The sequence below is a fragment of the Anastrepha ludens genome, chromosome 4, assembly GCF_028408465.1.
Source record: "Anastrepha ludens isolate Willacy chromosome 4, idAnaLude1.1, whole genome shotgun sequence".
Lineage (NCBI taxonomy): Eukaryota > Metazoa > Arthropoda > Insecta > Diptera > Tephritidae > Anastrepha > Anastrepha ludens.
This window is the reverse complement of record NC_071500.1, coordinates 69,759,591-69,773,128: the sequence shown is the minus strand read 5'-3', so window position 1 is coordinate 69,773,128 and position 13,538 is coordinate 69,759,591. Positions and strand designations below refer to the sequence as shown.

General features: G+C 39.1%; 1 protein-coding gene across 13 annotated transcripts in view; it reads left to right on the top strand.

Moving 5' to 3' along the window:
* Positions 1-13,171, top strand: part of LOC128859726 (mediator of RNA polymerase II transcription subunit 13) — a 56,053-nt gene extending 42,882 nt beyond the window's left edge. For all 13 annotated transcript variants that reach the window (XM_054096780.1, XM_054096778.1, XM_054096771.1 and 10 more), the window contains exons 9-13: positions 61-740; positions 3,387-8,058; positions 8,157-8,286; positions 8,349-8,464; positions 8,539-13,171. In XM_054096780.1, coding sequence (XP_053952755.1) covers positions 61-740; positions 3,387-8,058; positions 8,157-8,286; positions 8,349-8,464; positions 8,539-8,922 — 5,982 coding nt within the window. In that variant the 3' untranslated portion in view covers positions 8,923-13,171. The remainder of the gene's footprint in view (positions 1-60; positions 741-3,386; positions 8,059-8,156; positions 8,287-8,348; positions 8,465-8,538) is intronic.
* Positions 13,172-13,538: the final 367 nt, after the last annotated feature.

Below are 13,538 nucleotides of genomic sequence, written 5' to 3'. Positions count from 1 at the left end.
AGTTCTCTGTACTTTCTAAACATCCCAAATCTCAATTAATTTATTTTTACACTTATACAGTTAATGACTATGAGTCCACGTGCACCACCTTCTGTACCGAATTTGCAACAACCACCAACACCGATTGATCATTTGTTGGACAAGAACACACCGGCGCCTACGCCCACCGACCAGCATGATAATAAAAGCATCACAACCTCGCCGTATGTTCGGCCTACGCCAAGCGTTGAGCCGCCACCATCTGTAGAGGGTGGTAACGGCGGCATGGGCGGGCTAGGACCTAGCGGGCCTGGAAGCGTACCACAACCACCGAGTGTAGGGCGCTGTACACCCACTATAACCAGCCAACAGCAGCAGCAGGTACAACAATCACAGCAACAAGGCGCACACTCGCAGTCAGAAGCACAAATGATAAGCACATCAGGGACACCTGGTCCTCAATGTGGCAGCATATCCATCAAGAAATTTGAGTTACACCAGCCGGCTTTGACTCCGCTCAGCTCTGAGCATATTAAAACTGAGCCGGGATATGGTCTGACATCCTTGGCGAGTACTTGCAGCACTCGTAATGGTCTACCGGTAGTAACAATGACATCTGGGATTTCAGCTGCAGATGCTATCAATGATTATTGGAAATCTTTTAAGACACCTGATCTTAAAGTAAAAGATATCGACAGTTTCGCAAATGACGACTGCTCAAAATTTGACGTGCTTTACGATTTCACGTTTCAGAATGCCTGGTGAGTATTTTATGAATTAATGTCTTTAAACATAAACCTCATTGCCTAAATACAGAGTTCACAAGGGGAAATTGCAGTTAAGCTCATGTTAATTTCTATCTTTAGGCTCTAAAAACAAAATCCAGTTGTAAAGTATGTAATAATTATTTGCTATGCAATACGTACTGCATCAGTGACAAACTTAGCAACACATATTCAATTATTAATAAGTATATTATAGTGCATATACACCTGTGTTCAAAATAATAGGAGCACAACGAATTACCAAGTTTTAACTATTTTTTGTGTATTTAATATTTTGTATGCTTTTGTAAAAGTGCATTCTACAACAAAAACCATGTAACTCAAAGGTCTAAACTTTGTATGAAATTTAACAAATTTAAAAATTCTGGGTATGTAGTTTTATGGCCCATTCAATATTAACATTACAAAGTGCAAGTTTCAAGTGGGGGCATGTTCGAGGCACGTAATAAAAGCAGCAAGTGAAAAAATTAGCAAGAATTTTAGCAGGGGGGCGAATTATAATGCGACAACAGCAAAGGGTTGAAAATCTTGAAAATACAGGCTAGCGACACACTAGAAAAACCTAAACAGATGGTTGGTTTTTACAAATAATGAGGTAATTAATGTAGCTGCTACCTGCCCCAAATACAGGGTGAACGATATGAAGTGTTACCTATTCAAAACACCATAACTTTTTTGTGTGAAATTAGTTTTTATTGATTTCAAAATTGTCAAAATTGTTCAAAAATGAATACAATTTTAACATACATATATTCACTTTAGCTCGATATGACCACCTTTTTTGCATTGACTATAGCCTTCAAACGGTCAAAAAATGAGTTGCATGCTGCACGAAGTGATCTTGAGGTATTTTGGCTCATTCTCGTATAATCGCTTTTTTCAGCGCATCTATACTGGCATATTTTTTAGTCCTCAACTTGTTCTCCAAAATGGAACAAATGGAATAGTCCATTGGATTTGCGTCTGGGGAATTCGAAAGCCATTGTGTGGACGAAATGAAGTGTGGAACATGATTTATTAACCATTCTTGGTTGGAACGTCCATGGTCTACGACCGAAATGTTTGCGTGTCCACGGCTCTAAAGCAGCTTCCGAAACATTTTTCCGATAATAAGTCGCATTCACTTTAACACCAGGCTCGATAAAAACGATTGGAGAGCGTCCACTGCGGCCCAAACCATTACTTGCGATGGGGAAATTGCTTCGAGTGGCCATACGTAGGCTCAAATTCTCGTAGGAGCCAGTAAACACGATCGTTGTGAGTGTTTATGAACTGCTCAATTGGGAATTTTTTTTCATCAGAAAACACAATGTTAGGAAATTCGCCACGTTCGTGCAAGTGCTACAACTTCTTTGCTCTTTCGCACCGAACTTTTTTTTGCTGGGGTGAAAGATCGTGCGCTTTTTGGAACTTGTAAGCCTTGACCTTGAGCTAATTTTTCAATATGCGTCGAATGCTGTCTTGTAATATTTTCAGTTCTTTGGCCATTTTTCTTCCACTTCGACGTGGATTTCGTTCAAGTCGAGCCTTCACTTTCCGAACCATCTCTGGCGTTGTTGCGATTTTTTTTGGTCCACTTCCATAGCCTTTTGCAATGCTACCAGTATCATTGTAACGGTTTATAGTGCGATACACAAACATTTCATTCACTTTGAGGTGACTGAGCTCACGAACAATGGCTGGTTGTGATTTTCCAGCCAAATATAACGCAATCACACTATTACGTTTGAATTCCATCACAGAAAAAAAATTCAACAAAACTGAGACGCAAATGCTTTTGATGGCTTATAAACAATATATTGAACTGCCATTAGAACAATTTTGACGTTGATGTCATGAGTTGTTTTACAGATACAAGCAGTGTGAAGTTGGTAACACTGTATATGTATAAAAATGGGTAAAGAGCGGAACAATAACAATAAAAATTTTGTTGTCTCTTTGTACTTTCAAGTTTTCAAATAGAGCCTATGTTTGAAGTAAATATTAATCACTTGTTGTATTCCTGGAAATATCCTGCTTGTTTGCACTTACATACTGTTGCTGCTTGCTAAATATTTAATAGCTTCTACCATTAGGCCATACTCAAAATTAAAAAAAAAAAATTAAAATATTCAAATAAAACTCTGAAGTAGAAATATTCCTAAGCATAAAAATGCATCTGCGGCTGTTCAAGTTCAGAGCAGTAGCGAGAGCAGATCAATGTTTTCGTGGAAATGCTGCTAATTCTCGAATGTATTTTGTTGGGGAAGAAATCAATTGATTTAACGAATGATTTGCAGATCAAAATAAAAAAAAAATTGTCAAAAGTCAACGATATTTTGTAGCCACTTGCCTATTAAACCAAATAGTTATTAAAATGTTTGAAATTTTGGTGAAAACTTGGATTATTTTGGTCATTTTTGCACAAAATTTGAAAAACAACTCTTTAGTTGGCTTTTGTTGCATAATAAGTTAAATTTTTATAAAAAAGTGAATAGACATTAAATAAACAAAAGCAAAATAGCCAAAACTGGTGAAAATGTCGCACACCTATTTTATTGCCCATGAGTGTATATAATATTATTGTATTATATAATATTATTTTAGTTTTATATTTGATCTAATATTCAATCATTATTTTAGGGCGAATCATCCAATGAAACGTTTCAAGCTGAATGAGGCGGCCAAACCGTGTCGCAGCATGTGTACCAAAAATTTATACGATGGTCATACTCACTCCAAACCGCTAATGCCATCACCGGGTTCTGTGTACGGATCGCAGCTACTATCTATAGACGCTTCTTTGAATCCGCTTTGTGGTTCTGCTATGGATGCAGCCTCGGTGGGTGGAAGCGCTTGTGGCGGCTTAGTGGGCATAGCCGCACATGGTTGCAATATGACAAATACCAATGACAGCAGTAAAAGCATTGATGGGAATGGAAGTGCGGGTGGATACTTTCAAAGTCTGGATATACAAACGTCAGACGCACTGCAGGGTACAGCTTCCCCTTGCAAGGAGGGAAAAATTAGCGCCAGTGGCAACCTTTACACCGCTGAAGGGTTAAATCCAACAATGAACGATCTGGAGCAGCTTTTCGAAACATCAAATGATGAATGTGGCAGTGTGCAAATACATACCCCACCCGACTCGAACAACCCATCCAACGGTACTACTACTACAACCACTATTGATGATCTTAAACGAAGCACTGCAGTTGCAGCTGCGGTTGCTGCCGGAGCGGTTACGATTGCTGCTTTACAAAACTGCAGTAACACATCCAATGCCTCCAATACGTTGGTTAACAATAGTAACAACAGTGGTGGCGGTACGGGCGGTCCCGGAATGATCCAAGCGGAGGATTTGACAAAGATGTTTCCTACACCACCTTCGCACGAGCAACATCATCCCAATTCCAGTCCGTGTCAAATGGATATCCAAATGACGGATCTCAGTGTGATTACTGCATCGACTACAATGTCGACTAGCTTAGAAACGGGTATGGGTAGCATCATTAAAATCAAGCAAGAATATTCTGTCGAACTGGGCAGTCCCATTGAAGAGACAATCGAGGATTGGTCCTTTGTTTACCGCCCGCCGAAACGTGCAAAGTTTGTGGGATCGTCAAAATATGCACCACTTACGAATTTGCCGAGTCAAACATTGCCACCGCTGTCAATAAATTGTACGTATAAACCGTCGTGGACGACGCAGAAATCGCGTGCAGTGGTAGCAGCTCAGGCCGCAGCGGCTCAGCAACAACAGCAGTTACAGCAGCAGCAACTACAGCAGCAACATCAACAATTGCATGAACTGCTATCAGCAGCACCTCGCACTCCTCTCCAACAGCCGCGGACACCGTTAGGACCTATTCCATCGCCAATGCACTCCAACACGGTACCCACGCCGTTGAGCAGCGGTGGTGGCGGCAATAACTTATTGCTGAACCAGCTTAATTGTCCGCAAGCAGCCCTCACAAATACGCCTGGCAGTGCAAGTATGCAGCAAATGTTGCAGCGTGCTGGCATGTCACCGATATCCCCGGCGCCTGCATCGGTGGTACCGTTCCCAATGATGCAGCCACAGCGCCATCCACCGCCACCATATGAAATGGCCGTGGCTAGTCCGGCCACCTCAACTTCTTCGTATTTGAATAAACAGTATCATTCGCAAGAGCATCCGCCAACGCCACAAAGCGTTGGAATGCCTTCAACACATCTTCCTAGACCATTAAGTGCTGCCGGCAATCTTTTATCATCTGGCGTAAACACAAGTGCAACTGCAGCTCGGGAGTTGCCCGAAGTGAGTTCCCTAATTGTCAACATTTTGCTTTATGATACCGCGTTAAATGTATTCCGAGATCACAATTTCGATAGCAGCACTGTGTGTGTATGCAACGCGGACTCTCAGAAGGTGGGCAACATACGCGGCGCAGACTCTGGAGTTTATGTACCTCTGCCGGGTGGAAGCTTTAATCCGTTGCCACCGTCTGTGAATGTCAATGGTGGTACTGGTCCGGGAGGAGTTGGAGGTAGTGGCAGCGGCAGCGGGGGAGGGGTAAATATGCGCATGATAAGTACCTTTGGTGGCGGAAGTGCTTTAGATTCACCTGCGTCGCTGCCAGGAACATCAGGGCACACGGGGTCAGGCTCATCTTCCTCATCGAATACGCCCGCTAGCAATCAGCATATAAATGGCTACGTGGACGACGATCCTGTAGATTGCACCTGTGGTTTTAGTGCTGTAGTTAATAGACGACTTGCATTTCGAGCTGGTCTCTTTTACGAGGATGAGATGGAGATTACGGGGGTAGCCGAAGATCCCGGCCGGTATAAGAAACAGTCGCTGCCTTCCATTATAGCAAATTTAGCAACAGCTCTGATGCCATCTGGATCGGCATTTGGCACAACTTCATTGCCTACGAAGGGCGGTAATGCATTGGTACCTGCAGCAGAAAAATCAGAAAAAGGAAATCACACACAACCAGATGCGCAAGCTCTACAAAACGCACATATAATTTTCGATTTGCTATTGGAACAGTGCTCGATAATTCAAACGTCCAGCAGTTCCATAAATCGAGCAATGCAACGCCACCGACATCGTTTAGCTAGACATAGCCGACAACCAAAATCTGTAGCTGCAATATCAAATGTATTGGAATTCGTCGATGCGAATGATGTAATTTGTTTGGCGCTAGAACAAGCGAGATTGGCTTTCGAAAACGACCGAATGGATGTAGGTGAATTCGCTGGCCAGCATCAACTGTCTCCTTTCCATTCTGCGACGCCTGTGACTACCCGACGCAATCAGAACCTGTTTGGCAGTCGACTAACAGTTCACAAATGGCCGTACATTCCAGTTGGCTTCTCTCGCAGCAACAAAGAGATAGTACGTACTATGAACTTCATACAACCAATGTTGCAAAATGCATTCCATTCGAAATCTCGAAGTGCAGCTGGTAGTAAGGATGCTACTTACACTGTAAGCGGACCACTCACTTGGCGGCAGTTCCATCGATTGGCGGGACGTGCATCTGGTCAGTGCGAACCACAACCTATACCATCGGTGATAGTTGGCCATGACAAGGACTGGGTTTCGGTAGCACCGTTAGCCATCCAGTACTGGGATAAATTTCTGCTGGAACCTTATTCGTATGCGCGTGACATTGTCTATCTTGTTGTGTGTCCGGAAACCGATTTTGTGGTGGACAATACCAGAGTATATTTTCGAGAATTGGGTTCGACGTATGAGATGTGTAAGTTGGGACGTCATACTCCTATTCGTGGCTGGGATGGATTGTTGACTGTGGGTCCGCGCACTCCGACAGATAACAGCCCAAGTAGCACCCCGTTGGACGATTGGCTGCGCACGTTAGACGATTCGCAATTAGCTGAGAAAATACGATTGTATGCGAGCGCATTTCATAATCAAATAGTGCCGTACCTCAACCGTATCCCCGGCGACAAGACACTGCTAAATCCACCAGAACACAGCAGTTGCCAACCAGGAGGCGTACGCGAACGCGGCACAACTAGTCCCACGGGTGCCATGAGTACAATGCATGGTGGGGTGGGTGGCGTTGATCCAGAAAAAGCACATAACTCGCCTAAAATGGAGGGTATGGAACAGCAACAACACCAACAACAGCAACAACAACAACAGCAACAACAACACCAGCATCATCAACAACAACAGCAGCAACAATCTTCTGCAGAATCTGCCGATATGAAGCCAGATATAAAAGCAGATATAAAGCCACCAATTGTGCTTAGCGATCCCTTGGGTATGGGTGACACAATGGAAGATATAAATCCACCAGCAATAGTGCTTTACATAGTGGAACCTTTCACATTCGGATCGGATTCACCTGAATTAGAGCGCTTAGCTTGCATTGCACTGCTGCGTTGCTATGCAGAACTACTGAAATCTATACCGGAATCAGTGCGTGCTAATATTAACATTCAAATCATATCTTTGGACTCAATACTTGAATTGGGGCGATCACGATCGCGTAAACGTTTCTCGGACGAGATCAGATGCCTAGCCTTGAACATTTTCTCGCAATGCCGTCGACACTTAGTGCACACACAGGCCGTGAAGAGTCTAACTGGGTTCGGCACAGCCGCCAATATGGAAGCATTCCTAAAGAGCAAAGACGAGAAGAACCGGCAGCCGTACAAAATGTACACACCGCCTTATGTGTTGGCGCCAATGCACGAGAAAAATGACAAAACAGATTTCTCTCGCCAGTCGTCTAGCATGCGTGCTCTGAACGAACAAAAATATTCTGTGATGTATTGCAACTATTGCCTGAGCGAAGATCAGAGTTGGTTGTTGGCAACTGTTACCGATGATCGTGGTGAGATGTTCGAAAAGATTATAATCAATATCAATGTGCCAAACCGAACACGCAGACGCAAGGCACCAGCACGACGAGTCGGACTCAAAAAGCTGATGGATTTTATTATGGGATTGATCTCGCAGACGGCGCATCCTTGGCGCTTGGTAGTAGGCCGCATTGGGCGCATAGGGCACAGCGAGCTGAAGTCGTGGAGCTCTTTGTTGAGTAAACAAAATCTGCAGAAGGCTTCAAAACAACTTAAAGACATCTGCAAGCAGTGCTCACTAATGTATCCTCCCGGCATACTCAGCGCCTGCTTGGTGACACTAGAGCCCGATTCGAAGTTGCGTGTGATGCCCGATCAATTTACGCCCGATGAGCGGTTTTCCCAAATATCAATGCAAAATCCACTTTCTACACCACAGGATGTCACATGCACACATATACTAGTATTTCCAACAAGTGCCGTTTGTTTGGTAAGTACAGTTGGTAATTCGGTATAATCATATGACAGTCAGCTAGTAGAGTTGAATTATTCTTATTATTATTTATTCTTTTTGTTTTCAATCCGTAGTCATTTACGCGTCAATTCCAAAACGAGCCGCAAGTTGATTTGGAAAATGATTTTTTAAACTTTGACGAAGAGGACGAAAACGAAGGATTTACTGATGCCGATCTCATGGGCGATCTACTTGATTGGGACCGTGAGTATTTGCGTTATTGCTTAATTGAAGAAATTCATATAATTTCAACGATGTATTTGTAGCACAACCTGGTCGCATGTTGAACCACTGCAGTCCTGATCGTATGGAAGATAATCGTAGCTGGCAAAGTGCTGGTGGCAACAATTTCAATTCTGCACAGCAACAGGATGTAGAAGAGGTACATTTTAAAGACTAGTTAACTCTCTACTGATTTGTTGAATGTGCTAATTATGAATTATGAAAATTATGCAGGTCGGCTCAATAAATCAACAACCGCTTGCAGTTGGTTACATGGTTTCCACAGCGCCAACCGGTCGCATGCCTTCGTGGTTTTGGGCAGCCTGCCCGCATCTGGAGGATGTTTGTCCCGTATTTCTGAAAACGGCACTGCATCTCCATGTGCCGAACATACAGACCACCGATGATATACTTAACTCGACAAATGCCCATTCGTCAGCTACAGATCACCCACTGGATTCATCACTCACTGCCGATGTGCTGCGTTTTGTATTGGAGGGTTACAATGCCTTGTCTTGGCTGGCATTGGACTCGAACACACATGACCGTCTCTCATGCCTGCCGATTAATGTGCAAATGCTTATGGACCTTTACTATCTTACATCAGCGATTATGTAAAAACTAGGTGTGAATAGATAAAGATAAATCAGAACAGATTGTATGTACTATATATAAAGGTCGTCAATTGTGTAATTATCATTAAGCATTAAGGTTGAGCAAATCGAGCAAAGGTGAGGCGGCAAAAGCGAGTAATGTGCAGTATTTTTTATATAATATTTGTGTTGAAAGTCGATAGTGCAAATTTGATAATTTGATTGTTGCAATTTTAGGTATTTTTTAGTTTAAATTATCGATGACCTTTCAAAGAGTTCAAAGATGGTTGCAATTGTGTTTATGCAATCTACTATTGTGTGTTTTATATTTATTATAAAGTTTGAACGTTTAAGCGAAGTTAAGAAGCACAAGAAACAATTACTTTAATAAAAAACCACATAGCTCAATGAATACACGTGGAAGATAAAAAGTTTTGAATTCCAAACACATTTGTCAGTGCGTGCTACATATGTGTGCAAAAAATATACAACAATTTAAACGCCCAATAAATTTTTGGTCTCTAAGCGTTGAGTGTTTACAACAACGCAAGCATTAGCGTGCTTCCGTTTGCAAAACTTCCAAAAACCTTAACATGGCTCTAATGTTTTGAAAACCAATGGGACCAATATATGGGAGAATATTTCGCCAATATGTAGATAATTTGTTTGTCTGCATAAAACATTTCATATTGAAATAAGGAGTGAAAAAAAAACTCTCCTACCATTTGGCATTTAGCAGTATAACCAGCGATACCAAAAGCATAATAAGCAAGTACCATTACCTCACCTTAGAGTTTGTGCTCGATGCATATGCTATTTATATATGTATGCACAATTTATTTGCCAATCAATACATACGGATTACGGTTGTCAAAAATATGTAAACCGCAATAAGTTTGAAACAGCTTATGCTACTATTTGACCACAGTAAATCTTTTTACTACTTCAATGACTACTGGTTGAGCCTTGACATGAGTTTGTGGCTTATTAAAAATATAGCATTTTTCAAATTATTTTAAAGAGTTTTAATATGTCCCGTTATGGTCCGAATGTGTGAAGAAATTTGCATACAATTTTAAAAATTGCTTTTCCATCGAACAAATCCGCTTCTATTCGTGTTATTTTACTATTCTAACGCAAAAACATAAATTGCCTTATATTTCACACAATAGTGTAGATTAAAAATTGATAAAATAAAAATAAAAAACAAAACAAAAACGGAGTGACACACTAGATTTTAATAATGAATAAGCATTATTGGTATTTATATTATATGTCTTTACCATTTTTGTAAATAAATGTATTTTTAAGCTAAAAAGCAGGTATACTTAAACGAAGCAAAAAATATTAAACATTTTTAGATATACAAATAAATTATATAAAGTACAGAACAAATCTAATAATACAGAATTATGGGAAAAATCACACAGCATTTTACTACAATTCAGAGGCGGCTGGCCGCGGAGCCACCATTGATGCGTCTGGAACCGAGGCGTAGCAATTGCATAACTTTAAGTTTACTAATATACAATAGAATAAAATAGAAATACGAAATGAATGATGAAAGTCGAATTAAATTCTAACTATAAAGGATACATAAAGCATGATTATATTTATTTTAAGTGTAGTTGTAGCATAACTGTAATTTTATACATAATTTTATGTGTGCGGGGAGCGAATAGCTGTACATGCTGAACTAATATAATACACAATTTATTTTATTGGTAAATACAATTAATAATTAATTATATAAGAACATTTAATGTGTGACGACATATAACTATAATAGACAAATATATATATGTAAAGTACATATATGTATATATATTTCTATGCATATGAGTATGCGTATGCTGCATAATTTATATCAGTTTTAAGGCAAAGTTTAATGAGAAAAATCATTTCATCGATGGCTTTTGCGGAATCATTTGCGCAGACGAACAGTTTCAGATATGTACATATGTAGATTTGCATTTGTGCTGTAAATATGTATGTAGTTTGAACGCGAGTGGTGTAGTAAAACAAACAATGTATGTGAGAGAATGCACATAACGAAGCTATGTAAAAACTGAATGAAGGGAGTGAACAGAAGTAGCAACTAAAGTAAACAACTATTAATTTTTCACAAAAGAAAAGCTAAGCAAAAATAAATAAATAAGTAAAGAGCAAAGTAATTTAAATATAAAAGGTTTTAATAAATTAGTTAACATGCAATTTGTTTAGTAAATATACATATGCGCATATATAATATTATGTACGTATATTGTAATATTATATAAGTATGTATGGTAACTGGCACAAAGTCACACGAATTGCACGCAAACGTAAATAATGTTTACCTTCGTTAATGTCTTAAGTTATTCCGAGAACGAACAGTGCAGTCACCTTGTACCGTATGTATGCAAAAGCGAGTGCGTAATATTTATTCTAGCAAAAGAAGATCTTAAAATTTAATTTACTCCTTATCCATGTCATGACAAAAACAAACAGAATTTGGTGAAGTGTATCGTGCGTTTGCTGGGAGAGTGTCATAACTCAAAAATTACAAAAATTCGAGTAAAAGGGCTTCAAAGTTTTTAAACGTATCTAATGTTTTTTGTAATGGGGTTTTTTCAAACGCAAATTCAACAATACGAGTACATATAAAAACACGATGATATTCGCAGCAATATTTGGTTGCCTTGAAATTATCAATGCAAAGAGGCAGAGATACTCTATTCTCCAATTGCTTGAAAAACAACTATGGTATCCGCAACTCCTCTCGCATAGGAGCATGTTGATCGTTTTCCTCTACTATAATTTAGACACGAGCGGCTCGTAGGATCTTTTGTTTATGCGCTTATGTGGAGAATACGAAAAAACCCACTCTGAAGGAGAAAATACATAACCAACCAGCTATTGGCTAATGCTGTAGAACACTGCTATTGACTTAACCCTTAACGGCCGAGAGCTTGTTTTTGTAATGCTCGCCCATAAGACGACGGAAAATTAGGTGAAATTCTAAAACATTTATAAGGATGAAAACTTAAACTAAACATTTAAACTGATTTATTTAGATATGAATTCAATATATTTACTTGTTTTATAATTTTGATTATGATCAACAAACCAGGGATGTACAAAGTTGCAATATTTGTTAAAGAAATCTACAACGATGATAAATAAATGAAATAAAAATTTAATTCTTTTCATGTCCCCGTAGCCGGGCCTTTCGGCCGTTAAGGGTTAAAACACAACAAGTGGAGAATCTAAATTGCTTAGGATATATGTGTTTTACATAAGGCTGTAAAAAGATTAGTCCAGATAATTTTCTAAAAATGTAAATGTAAATGTAAAAACTGTGACTTTTCAGACTTTTAGCGCTTCAGAAATTTTCTTCTTTCTATTTCAATAAAGGATAAGTGAGAAAAAATAGATATCTGCTATATGAGCCTACCGTTTGGAAGAATAAAAAGCAGTGAAAGTAATGCAATGTGGAGTTATCCAATTTATTTATTTCATAAGGAGAAATCCTGATTAGTCACATACGTGAAAGGTGAAAAATCAATTGGAATCAATGAAAAATTGTAAGCACGATTAAATCATTGGGGATCATACATTTCAGCTTTCATTGACACATTTTTGTATTATTCTATTTTACCTAAAATCTTGCTCAACAATCTTTTCTTACTAATTCTTTCCTCAAGAATAATGTACTTAGGTTAAGGAATAAGAAAAATGAAGGCATTAGATGAAGTGACACTACCCTGCAGAAACCTACTAGAAGCTACTCCTATAATAACTTTTAATTCGAACAGCGAACTCTCCTACACGTTTTCCTCAAGATTACTGGGGATAACTGTCCTGTTTGCTGGTTATTGCTTTGACGTCTGGCGCTGAGAGCGCATTTTCATTTGCCGTTGACGGCACAGATGAGTTTGTTTAACGTTACCCATATCAAGGTGTTTTCTTTTATACTAACAAAAATCGTCCAATACTTCCTTTTACTCCTATTCCAATTAATAAATTCTGCTCCTTCTCTTTGGCTTCTTCTAGATATGGATGTGGTAAATATTTTAAACGAGCAACCGTTTTGTTGTAATTGGTTTCTAGTATCTTTGGCAGCAATGCTGTAATTCATTTTAGAAATTTAATCTTTTTGTAGCTCGTGTGTGTGTGTATTCTGCTTGGTGTATAAAATATGGAAATGTACAAAGTGTAGTTTAAAACAAAAATTCAAAACACAAAAAAAAAGAACATTAGCGTAATTCTTGTATTCGCTCTCGCTCGGCAAATACTGTATTATTCTGTAAATGCCGGCACCAAGAAAACTAGCAAGAATAGGATGGAAAATAAAAACTAATACAAATTTATGTAGTACTGCAAGTAATGTATGTATATGTATACTTAGTATATATATTAAACTCCGATGAAATTATTTAATGTAATAATTCACTATTTTATAATTGATAAGTGTTTGCAAGTGAGTTGAACTGTACTTTTGCAGTTTTTAGCAATAGATCAGCTTAACTTGCTTCTGTTTTAATTTTTTACTTTTATGTTTGTAATATATTTATAAATATATACCTACATATACACAACACCATTTAAAGACGTCTAGGGTTAATACATATATACATACATACATACACATTTTTGTAT